Source organism: Oculina patagonica, chromosome 9, assembly GCF_052425735.1.
Source record: "Oculina patagonica isolate OP01 chromosome 9, crgOcupat, whole genome shotgun sequence".
In the NCBI taxonomy this organism is placed as follows: Eukaryota; Metazoa; Cnidaria; class Anthozoa; order Scleractinia; family Oculinidae; genus Oculina; species Oculina patagonica.
The window spans coordinates 28,441,486-28,453,142 of NC_135766.1; the positions used below are offsets into that span (position 1 = coordinate 28,441,486).

Here is an 11,657-nt window from a genome sequence, read left to right on the forward strand (position 1 = left end):
AACCTTTAATTTTTGTTTGCATTGCTTAGATTTTTGTTGACAAAGGATCGCAAGATTGGTTCGAATCAAATGTAAATTCCATCGCAAGCATTGTTTGCCCAAGCCGGAAGTTTAGTTGCATTCGGTTTCTATCGACTGAAAAAGGTAAGCTTCTAAATTTAAATTCTTTTTGTCGCTTTTGTGAAAGTGTTTGATTTCTAAGATGTTGATGATGCCTAAATATTTATAGTAAAAATTATATAAACTTATAGTTAGTAATTATTCATGGTAAATATTTAACTGATGTTGAAAATTTGAAAAGCCTGATGAGTATTGTTGGGAGCATGTAGCTGCTGCGGTTCAATTTTTCACTCCAGGTTCAATTTTTGCATGAAATTCATTTTCACATAATAATTATCGTACACCAGAACAAAAGAAAATACCAGTACCATAATGAATATCAAGGATCCTTTGGTTTTGAATGACTATGCTTTATAGTGATTGGTTTAAAAATCTTGTGCCTCTTTAGATAATCAGAACTAAAACTAAAACCAATCATGACTTGCTCACACATGTATTCCCGTGCTTCATGCTTGCAACAGTGTATTTGCCTCAAGTTTTGATTGGCTCATTGGTTTGACTGTGTCCTTTGTGATTGGCCGGAGTAATTACTTTGCTTTTGGTTTTAGGACATTCAATTGAAAAATGGCTATTATCTGTGAATAACTACATTAAATGGTTGATGGTCTGTTGATTCTAGGGGCATCACATGTGCGCAGGAGTTTGTTAAGTGTTGGCCAGCTTTACACATATGAGGATCCAGGTGGCGGCATTCCCTTGAAACTACTCATCCTGGTGTTAGCAGGAGCTGTGATTCTTGTAGTAGCTGGTAGCCTATGTGCTGATTGCAACAAAACGAAAGATGACGAGTCAGTGTAAGTTCAAGTTTATTTTAGTTGTGTCATATCTTGGGGTGGGGGACAGGAGGGTGGGAGTCTGGGAGAAAAGGGGCGGGAGGTGGGAGAAGAGAGGGTGGGAAGTGGGATTCCTAAGGTGACAGGAATCGCGAGAAAAAATGTGAGACAAAGAGGAGGGAACCACTAGAGAAAGGGGCAGAAAGCGGGAGTAAAATTTTGGGGAGCAGGAGTTAAAGGTACAGGAGGCAGGAGGTTCGGACAGGCCCTGTCCCTCCTATCATAAGACAAGACATTTCACAGTCAAACCATGCATAAGCTGAAGCCATGTAGAAAACTTGAGGTCGTTCCACTGAAATAGAACCTCTGCACTAAGATTTTTGTCAAACTGCCTATTGGTTGTTGGTTTGAAATTAAAATGAAGAATCCCATACTTGCTTAGGAGCAACAGCACCTTGTCTATACACAATAATACCTCTTAGAGGTTATTGATCTGAAAAATGACACGAACCATAACCATATTTGTTACCCAAGTAACTTTTATTTGTGCCAGTAAATTTAATTTTAGAATGGGTTGCTCTTAGGGGTGAAAAATGCATTTCGGCCATGCCCATAAAAAAGGGACTTTGGTACCTTTGCACTAATTAGGGACACTATTTTAAGACTCGTTAAAATTTTACTTATAGCACTGATTATAATAGTAACAACAGAATACCCTATAATTCATGAGAGTTTAATTACAAATATAATACTACTAAAGACTAGTTTAAAAATATTTAAAAGTAATATACTAATATTTCTTAATAACCGACCTTCCACTAATTCTCACACAGTGAACAACCAACGCATCTGTCAGTAAAAAGGTCAGCAAACTTTACTTTCCTTATTTATTTATGAAAATTAGTTAATTAGTTATCGGTATTAACTGTTAAATATGATGTTAATGATGTTAATTATATTAATTTTGGTATCATAGATATATCATGCGAGGTGTGTTGGGGTAATGGTTAGTGCACTGGACTCCAGATCGAGCGATCTGGGTTCGAGCCCTGGCCGGGGAATTGCATTGTGTTCTTGGGCAAGATACTTATATAACCCTTGACGTAAAGTATACAGTCGAAGCTCTCATAAGCGGACACCCTCGGGATGCAAAAAAAGTGTCCGTAACTGGAGCTGGCCGCTTACGAGAATGGTTCTTGTAAGCGGCCACAAGAGGTGTAGGGGAAAGATGGCCGCTTACGGGAGCTTGCCCAGCTAACAATAACCGGATGGACGTAGATGACGACAAATCAAGCACTGAAATGTGGTTTGTAATTACTGTAAAATCGTTGTCACAAATGGCGATGTGAATTTGATTGATAATAACAAGATACAGAGGTTGTTAGTAGGATTTTTTTTCGGGTGTTCGCTAACGGGAGCTTAAAAACAAAGAAGAAGTCTAAGTTGTAATCTCTGAAAGTGTCGGCGGCCGGTTACGGGAATGTCTGCTTACGAGAATGTAAAAATACAGAGTTTGTATGGGAGTTAAAACGGGGTTTCAAACAAGGTGGCCGTAAGTAGGGCTGTCCGCTTACGAGAGTGTCCGTTAAGAGAGCTTCGACTGTATGTAATAATTCATATATGTGAAGTGCGGATTAGATGTAAAGTGAAGAAATGATCTTCGCAGTGAATTGCAATTAAAGAAATTGAAAAGAAAGAAACCAAAAAAAAAGAATACACGGAGGTCACCGGTTTGAATCCCGTTGAAGCCAGAATTTTCACATTTTTCACAATTTTTCCCCAGCTAACTTAAACTGTTTTTCGTTTTCCTTCAGAGTTTGAGTTACCCGGGTTTTACTGTAGCACACAGCTGTATAATATGTTAGAGTTTTAAAAGGAACTAAGCCAAAAAGTAATTTTTTATAGGGCAGACTAAAAGAACCAGTGGTTTCCTTTCTTCTGTTTGTCAATAGGAATACTGTTCCATAGCTTTATTTTGCTAACTGGGAAAGTTCTTATCTCTTTTTATTGATACCCTGTAAGTGTGCTGAGTTACATTAGTTTACCAGGTCAATAGTTTTTTTCTAAAAAAATTTAAATTTATTTTATATGACTACTAAAGCAGACCTTGATAACGGCATGTCTGCATTAGTTTATGAGAGGTTTCCACTAGTGGGAAAATGCATGGAGTTCCTGGTGTTGTGGTCTGGTCTTTGCCTGCCCCATTGTGCTGTGTACTGTTAAAATGCTTGGAGATTTTAGCTGTATAAGCTACTCTGAAATCTGAGGGTAAAAAAACATGATGTGATGATGATGATGTGGAGGATCCAACAAGAATTAATCTTCTTAAATTTTAGTGAGCAATCTTTATGGCATTTTTGAAGACATTACAACGCCAAACATAGGCTGGCTATTTAGTCGTAATGGAGATCAAAGTGTTCATTAGTTAGTTATCTATTAAGCAATTGCAGTAGTTTCTATGAAAACTCAATTTTTCAGTTTTACTCTGGTAGGGTCTCGTACTTACAGTTTCTTCACTTAATTGCAGTTCAGAAGCCAGGCCTCAACTTGTGTCTTGCCAACAGCGAACAAGCCAACGCAAGGTAGAGTAAAAAGACTTAGTTGAGGGGGACAGGGGGGGGGGAGAGGTCAGGGAAGAGGGAGAAGAGGGGGCAGTAGGCAGGATTTCAAGGTGGCGGAACTGGGAAAAGTTTCCCAAGATTGCACAATAGGCGGGAACTACTACCTAAGTAAAGGGGCGGGAACTGGTAAAAGGTACGGGAAGAACGGGGAAGGTAAGATCCCCGTTCCCCTCCCCCCAATCACGACTTACCTCTTCACTTGTTTAAATTCTCTACACTCGAGTCGACCTGAAAAATTCCATACTGATTATGTGGCTCTATCCGTGTAGTGTCTTGCAGTGTCTTTGAATGTTTGTCATTCTTGCACGAAACGACAACCAATCAGAGATAGTACATAGAGTTACATCATTAGCATGGAATTTTGCCAGTCGAATCTGAAATTAGGTTGGATTAGGAATGGATCATTTAATTTTTAAGGGGAGGGTTGGACAATTTTTCAATAAGATATTTTTCGACATTGATAATCGCACAAATTTTCTTCACCAACAAAACCCTCTGGAAAATTTGTTTTGCACCATCTATCTTAAGCAGGTGGGGTAGCTTGAATTTTTTTCCCATGCTTGAGCACAATTTTTTTTTCTGCTACTTTTGTTGTGCAAGAATTTTTTTTGTTATTGCCCACCCCCCCTCCCTCCGCTCAAAAATTAAATGGTCCGTCCATTACCAGACGCTGTCCAGGAAAATGAGTCAGGGAAACCGAGCCTAATCTGTGATGTCCCTTGAGGTGGAGATGAATTGAGCGCACGATGTTTAGTCACGTTAAATGTACATAAAATGTTATTTTGGAATGCCAAAGTTTATTGGATTTATTGTAATAGCGGAGCTCCACAGCGGCCCGAAGGGCCGCAGAGCGGAGCCCCATACCCATAGAAAATTCACAGAAATAGGAAAACCATGAACTTGAGTTTTCATGGTCATCATGGCTAGCGGCATGGCTCGCGGGCGCGTACGGCGTACGTACGGTGTTGCGCACTTCTGAAATAGATAAACACTCATCTATTTGTTAATGGGCATCCAAGTTATGGTCAATTGACAGCTGTCAATACAAGGTATCCGCTGACCAGTATCACGTGATCATATCGCGGGCTCAGGTGTATAACTCATCGAGGTAACGCGTTTTTATAAAGTTGACCGCTGACCGAAAAATGGTTTTTCTATTGGATTGCGGGCTCATTAACTATTTTTTATGCCTACGGTCAGTGAATTCAGATATTTTAATAAAGGGCAAAGTAAATTACCGGGGAGCTCCGCTTTTAGGCTTGGCTAAATCTATTTAATAAGTGATTACTGTCTGGAGAAAAAATGACGATGATAAAGATGCAAAGATGACAGTGACCATGAGTGACAACCAATAGTAACGAAGCCATGTAGCTATAAATTTGTCATGATGAATTTTGCAGACCTCCTCACTTGTGTTTGTCTGTCTATAGTCAACACCAGAAGAACAACAAATTCAAGAGGAAATCGTGTTCGAGTCCAAAGATGCCGTTGTCATGGAAACAGCAGAAAAGATCGAAGGAGACTCCGTAGATGCAAACAACCACAAACCGCAGACTACGATTGCGCACTACGAGCCGCCGCCAAGTAGCGTGCAGCACGAATTGCCATGTAGCACGCAGCCGCCCGTGTCGCCAAGTAGCACGCAACACGTGCCGCCGAGTGGCACGCGACGCGTGTCGCCAAGTGCCACGCCGCACGAGCCACAAATTAGTTCACATCCGCACGCACCTGAAACGGAGCCCGGAGCGCACGCTAATTCTCAGCCGACTCAGCCGAGTGGTTCGCAGCCCGAAGCTGAAGCCGGAGAACGTACAAGCCGCGCCTCGAAAGCTGGAAGTTCGAAAAAGAAACGTGGAAGCGAACACGAACATGAAGAACATAAAGGCAAGTTCTGGAAGCGAACGCGCTCGGCTAAGGGGAGTAGTACTTCCGGCACAGCTAAGCCTGTTTCAGCTAAACCCGTTTCAGCTCCGCTTAGCGATAGAACTTCCGACGCGGCGTTTAAGGAAGAAGAGCACAAAAACAGGCGATCTAGAAAGGAATCTAAAGAACTGAAGACAAAATCCGGAAAAACAAAAGGAAGAACAGGCTCTACAGATAGTGAAAAAGACGAAAAGAACGTAGTCCACGATGATCACATCGAAAGGGCTCGAGAGGCGACACCAACTTTGGAACGCCAAACTCGGGGACTTCCGCCCCCACCGGGAACCTCCGGTCCTGCACTTCCTACCCGGCCTGTTCCTCAAAGACAACTTTCCGCCCCGGAAGGGGCAGAAGAGGACAGCAATTACGAGACGGTCGATTATGGTAGAAAGACAAAATCGTTGGAAAGGTTCAAAGCTGCGCCCAAACCTGCCGATGATGCGTACGACGTTGTCGAGATTAAAATCGGAAAGCCTCGGGATTCTTCGCTTGACGATTACGATTCAGTCGTCGAGAGAAGCACAGGTGCGCAGAGGACTAGTGACATTTACGAAGTTGTCCCTGATACGGACGATACTGTGGACTATCTGTACTCTGAGGTTGAAAAAACTGGAAGTGAAACGGGCAAGAAGATAGATATCAAGAACGAGAAAATGGTCGAAGATGAAAAGGTAGATGAGCTGGAAGATCCTTACTCAAGAATAAAATACCAAAAGCAATTAGAGGCAGCAGGGAATTCCTCGGAACTTGACAAAGATGTAGAAGACCCTTATTCAAAAATAAAATATCCTAGACAAGAGGAAGAGACTGAAAATACTGAGCTATACGAAGATATCGATAAAGGACAAGAAAATGGAGATAAAAATCATAAATACTCAGCCGTGGACAAAGGAGAGGTTTTGCGCTTGATGATCGAGAGTGGCACGAACATGGACTCGAGTGATCGGAATCGATCGCAAAGCGATGCAGCTGCGTTACAGCAATCCGGGAACGAGTTACCCAGGCGCCCTAATACTATTCACGTGGTACAGTCAACAAAAGGCGAGGTTACACAAACAAAAGGCGAGGTTGCATCAGTTCCATTCGACTACACTTATGCAGAAGTGGACCTCAGCAAGAAAACGAGGCGGCCTCGTAATACCGAAAGTGGCGAAGGCACCGAAGAGGAAAACTATGACTCAGATAATCCCCCTCCCCTACCCCCTGCGTATGTGTCGTCAAGGCAAATTCAGATTGAGATGGGAAGAATTGCAGGTCAGTAATGAGCAACGATATATTTTTTTCTTTCACCAAGCGATTCATGTTTTTGTTCTTTTATCAGGACAGCCTGAGGAAAAACGTGTTTCGAAAAATTGAAAGCTAACCATGAAAAATTAACATAGGCAGACAGAAAGACCGACCCAACAGACGGACAGGACAGGCAGGCAGGTGGTCAGGTATACAGACCGACCGACCAAAAGACGAACAGGCAGGCAGGGGGTCAGGTAGACAGAGACCGACTGACTGTTTGACCGACTGTCCAACCGACTGACAGAAAGACAGAAAGACAGACAGATGGACGGACAGACAGACAAAGGCAAAAAGACTGTCCGACCAAAAAGATGGACAGACAGACAGGCGAGCAGGTAGATAGACACACACAGAGACAGACAGACCGACCGACCGACTGACCCTTTGACAGGCAGGCAGGCAGAGTGACAGACAGACAGACAGACAGACAGACAGACAGACAGACAGACAGACAGACAGACAGACACCAACTGACTGACTGACAGTTAGACAGACCAACTGAGCAACAGACAAACAGACAGACAGACAGACAAACACTTTACAGACAGACACCAATTGACTGACTGACTGACAGTTAGACCAACTTAGCGACACTCAGACACACAGACAGACTTAATGAGGCTGCCATATTAACTGGCTGCATTGAAACTAAGGCGAGGTCTCACTTTTATCGCCAATAGATCCATTGATTTGAACTAAAAAGGTGAGGTCCAAAGAACTTTTGTTTGCCTCGTGTGGTCTCCAATTGTCTTTTAGAATAAATTCCTCGGTTATTTTTTAGCACTTTAGATTAATTTTTGATTTCCACTTTTGGGAAGAATCAAGTCAGATTTTGAGGCTGATTTGGCTGTGTAAACCTTAGGTTCATGGACGAGTAAATTTTTGTTATACAGTTCTCCTTGTACACGATAAAACCTTGAAGAGCATTTTCTTATGTTTGCAGGTTCGTCGATAAACAACGCAGATAATCTCTACGATGAAGTAGCCACTGCTAGCCAGCGAGAACGTCCTCCAAATATGGAGTTATTACCACCGGATGACGAATCGAATCGATTATCATCCGTGTCTGACGATTACGAACTTGTCGAAGTGGGTCCGCAGCCGTTCCGAACGACGGCCGACGATTATACCGAGGTTGTAGAACGAGAACCCAGGCCAAAGGTGGGCAGTGGGGGCCGCGCGGGGCCTGTGCACGTGGAAATCTGTGGTGCGCCCGCGAACATCTCAGTTACGGTTACAAGTTCTAGCGAAGTAGTCGATAATAATGTGGATAATGAGGAAATACCTCACTATGAGTCGGTTGCTCCGAAAAGGGAACGCAAAGAACGGTCGAGTGTATCGAATGGCGAATGGTTGTGATGAAGAACTGTGGCGCTTTGTGAGCAGTCTTTTCAGAAAAGGCTTTGGTTTTATTCAAGATACCAGTGTGCGCGCGCAACGTCATTCTCGTCCCCAGATCCTCTTTTCCCTCTAACCCGGTTGATCCTGTTTCTCGTGCACAGGCTTAGGCCATGTCCACATTAACCCGAGTAAATCTGAAACGGAGAAATTTGAAAACGCCGTATAAAACGTTTTTCGTCCACATTGACCCGGTTAAATTTAATAATGATACGCTTTATCGCACGCAGAGTTACAACGCATGCACAAGCTATTGTTAAGCTAATTAAAGCTTTTGTTTTGACAGATCACATGACTGTTTGACGTCAGCGTTTTCAAAAAGACCCGGTTTCGCCCGTTTTCGCTGCCCACACTACACCACTTAGCAAGCGTTTTCAAATTTACCCACTTTGGAGAGCGATTTTGAAAAATACTGTTTCGTTGAGCGAAAATGCCGTTTTAAGTGTGGACGGTTGCCCTTTCCGGATAAAAAAAGAGGCGTTTTCTAATTTACCCGGGTTAGTGTGGACAGGGCCTTAGCCGGCTTAGAGGGACAGGGGACGAGAATAACGAACGTGGGAAGAGGAGTGAAGCTAAAATGAGTCCTCACTTTTTAAATAGCCGGCTCTCGCGCGCCCGAAGAACTCACACTAAAATTCGGTCTCAGTTTAGCAAACGGCTTAAAATTTCTGTGTTCTTCAACCTGCCAAATCTCTTTGTCAGTATACTGGGATCGGAAGTGTATGGCAAAATTTTGAAATAAAGCGGAGCCGTTTATAAGAAAGTGCAGGGGATAGAAAACTAGAACAAGATTTTATTTTTGAAGGTACTGTATTTTTTAACCAGATAATATAGCTATTCAGTTTTTCTGTAGATTGAGGTTTTCATCGTCAGATTAAACCTGCAACTCATTTTATTTAGCCCTTTTTTCAGGGGAAGTGGAAATACTCCTAGTAGCTTAATTTTACTGAAACGGAGATAAGCTCCGATATGTTAGGCGGAGAATGTGCGCGAACACCTTGGAAATGAGTCGTTCGTTTCAGTTGTTTCAGTGATAGTTATTTTACTTCTTTTTATTCGTACGATCCATAAAAAATAGTCGTAAGGGTTAACCTTGCTTTTCAAAGAAAGCTAAGCTTGCAGAACGGCTGTAAATTAAAGGGATTTTGTACCAGATTTTTAATATTGTTCTCAGTGGGAAAAGCTAAAATCGTACGTAAGCGTTTAATAACTGAACGCGTAGACCGAAGTAAAATGTGCAAGCGACGTTGGCTGTGTTCACAAATGGACGCCAGGTAGATATTCATAAATATATTGTAGCAGTATTATATTATTATTTTATTATCTGTCATATCTGCAGATTTAATTGGCCAACGGTTCAGTATTATATATTATTATTTTTTAGTTCAATAGGATGTGAATTTCAAGAGTGTATTTCATAAATACAAAGTTATACAATTGAAGTGACTCCAGCTCTTTGCGAAAATTAAAAGAACATTAAATTCGGGATACACGGGCAATTTTTATGTGACAATTTTTATGTAACAAATATATTTGATCGTGCAGATAACACGATAATTATTTGTCAGCAGTTCAAAGTTTAGTGTGCCAGTAATGACCTTGGACAGCGGAGATGCGCACAGAGATACGCGCGCGCAGTGCCAAGTGGGAGATTGGGGACCACATAATGCTGACGCAATATTTTCCAGATTTTACGACGAGTCGTCTTCAGAAGCAATGTTTCGTAAACTTTTAGTTGTGATGTAAAAGTTTACACGCGCGCGCCAGCTTCTCAGCAAAAATATTTGTCACATAAAAAATTGGCCAATTTTCCTCGTCTACACGAGCAAATAAAAATTGACACATAAAAATTGCTCGGGTAAACTGGCCTTTAAACTCGCCCCCTAGTCTGCAGGCTAAATTGCAAATAGTTTCCTTCAAGGCTCCATTGATGCCCCTGACAAATGTTGGCGGGCTTTAAAACGTCGGTTCAAATTATAATAAATTCCAACCCCCGCGGTTTAAAGGGACTGTGTCACAGCTGAGTTGAATTTATTTCAATAAGGTTTTTCCAAAAACTCGCTATGAAACTTAATGTTTGAAAAGAAATTACTTCTAGAGATGTACCTAAGGTCAATACGACCAAGTATGGACTGAAGTCCGTAAGAACGCAGTCCGTTAGGCGGCGAACGCTTGGAATCAACTGCAGACGGAATGAGTACTACAACATGCAACACTACAGACCTTTCGCAATGTTGTGCGCAGCTAGATAGTTTCTTTTTATAAATTGAATTGAATTTTAATACTTTTCGATTAATTAATTTTTCGTTCTGTATATACACATTTTGTATTTATTTTCTCGGCATGTTAGCATATGTTTGCTAGGGGCCTAGTCAGCCCCCATCAGCTCCGAGGATAAATAAATTTTATTGATTGATTGATTGTATCTATATGAATGACAAAACCATAGCTTCATATATTGCAACCAAATGTGTCTCCCAGGTGTAACATTTTAAAAGTTACAAGCAAACGAGATTAACTTTGAAAACTGTTCAGCCAACAATATTTCAAAAAACCCATATCACAATCCATTTCAATCTTCGTCAATTTTGTCCATCCGTACCTTCATTTGTATTTAATGTGTTATTTAAATGTTCCTTCACTGTTTTAAGAGGTGTTTTTAGATTTCACCGAATTTGATGGTCATTTCCCATGCCTAAATTTAGCTAAACTCCGTGACACAGTCCCTTTAAAGTAATTCACATTCCCGTTGCCGTCGGCATCGCTGTCATGGTTGTTTAAGCTCCCTAATAGTCAATACTTGAAATACTATTAGAGCTCGCTATCAAACTTCGCGAGAAAAGATGGCTCATCCTCTGGTAAGAACCTGTCGAAACTCACCGGTGACGTAAAACAAAGAACGAACAAAGCAACAAAGAGCGTCAAAAACAATACAGAGCAGGAAAACAAAAGCTCTAAAACAAAGAAAAATATCACAGGTTCTTACACCGAGGTAAACCCGAAAAGATGGCCTCCTGCAGAACCGTCGAAAATGATCACTTTGCACGTTGTGAGAACATTATTCGGTCCCAGACCTCCTTTCTTACTCCCCTCGCCGGTTTGGTTTTTGAGCGCTCTTCAAGGCAACTTTCTGGAAAGGATCAGATTGTAAAAAATCCCTCGGGGTAAAGCTTTAGAGGGGCGATTTTCGTAAAATGTGCCGCAGAAATTTAACATATTAAAAAAGGAAAACTGTTAGTATTATCTTGTAGCCGATTTATCTATGATGTAATCCTTTTAGACTGGAGAGCCCCTGAAGGCATACGGTACAAACTAAAAATTCTCAATGTATAATTTTTCAGAAATCTCGTTTAAGCGGCCTGGTGCTTAATTAAAATAAACCTATTTAGCTTGGTTTATTTGTTTGTCTGTTGCCTTACACGGCAAATATCAGCCGTGGTTACCTGGTAAACGCGATTTTTGCCGTATCAATGCAAAGAATTCACGAGCAACTTTGAATATTAAACGAAATCGTAGAAAATCTTCAGAATTT

The 11,657-nt window shown here is 41.5% G+C and overlaps 1 protein-coding gene across 2 annotated transcripts in view; it reads left to right on the forward strand.

Moving 5' to 3' along the window:
- The window catches only part of LOC144664651 (uncharacterized), a 61,285-nt gene extending 51,674 nt beyond the window's left edge, over nucleotides 1-9,611 (forward strand). Inside the window, exons 2-7 of one of the 2 annotated variants that reach the window (XM_078525821.1) lie at nucleotides 30-144; nucleotides 740-914; nucleotides 1,727-1,756; nucleotides 3,421-3,475; nucleotides 4,945-6,691; nucleotides 7,671-9,611. In XM_078525821.1, the coding sequence (XP_078381947.1) occupies nucleotides 30-144; nucleotides 740-914; nucleotides 1,727-1,756; nucleotides 3,421-3,475; nucleotides 4,945-6,691; nucleotides 7,671-8,086 (2,538 nt within the window). In that variant the 3' untranslated portion in view covers nucleotides 8,087-9,611. The remainder of the gene's footprint in view (nucleotides 1-29; nucleotides 145-739; nucleotides 915-1,726; nucleotides 1,757-3,420; nucleotides 3,476-4,944; nucleotides 6,692-7,670) is intronic. The other variant, XM_078525822.1, reaches the window with a different exon arrangement.
- Nucleotides 9,612-11,657: the final 2,046 nt, after the last annotated feature.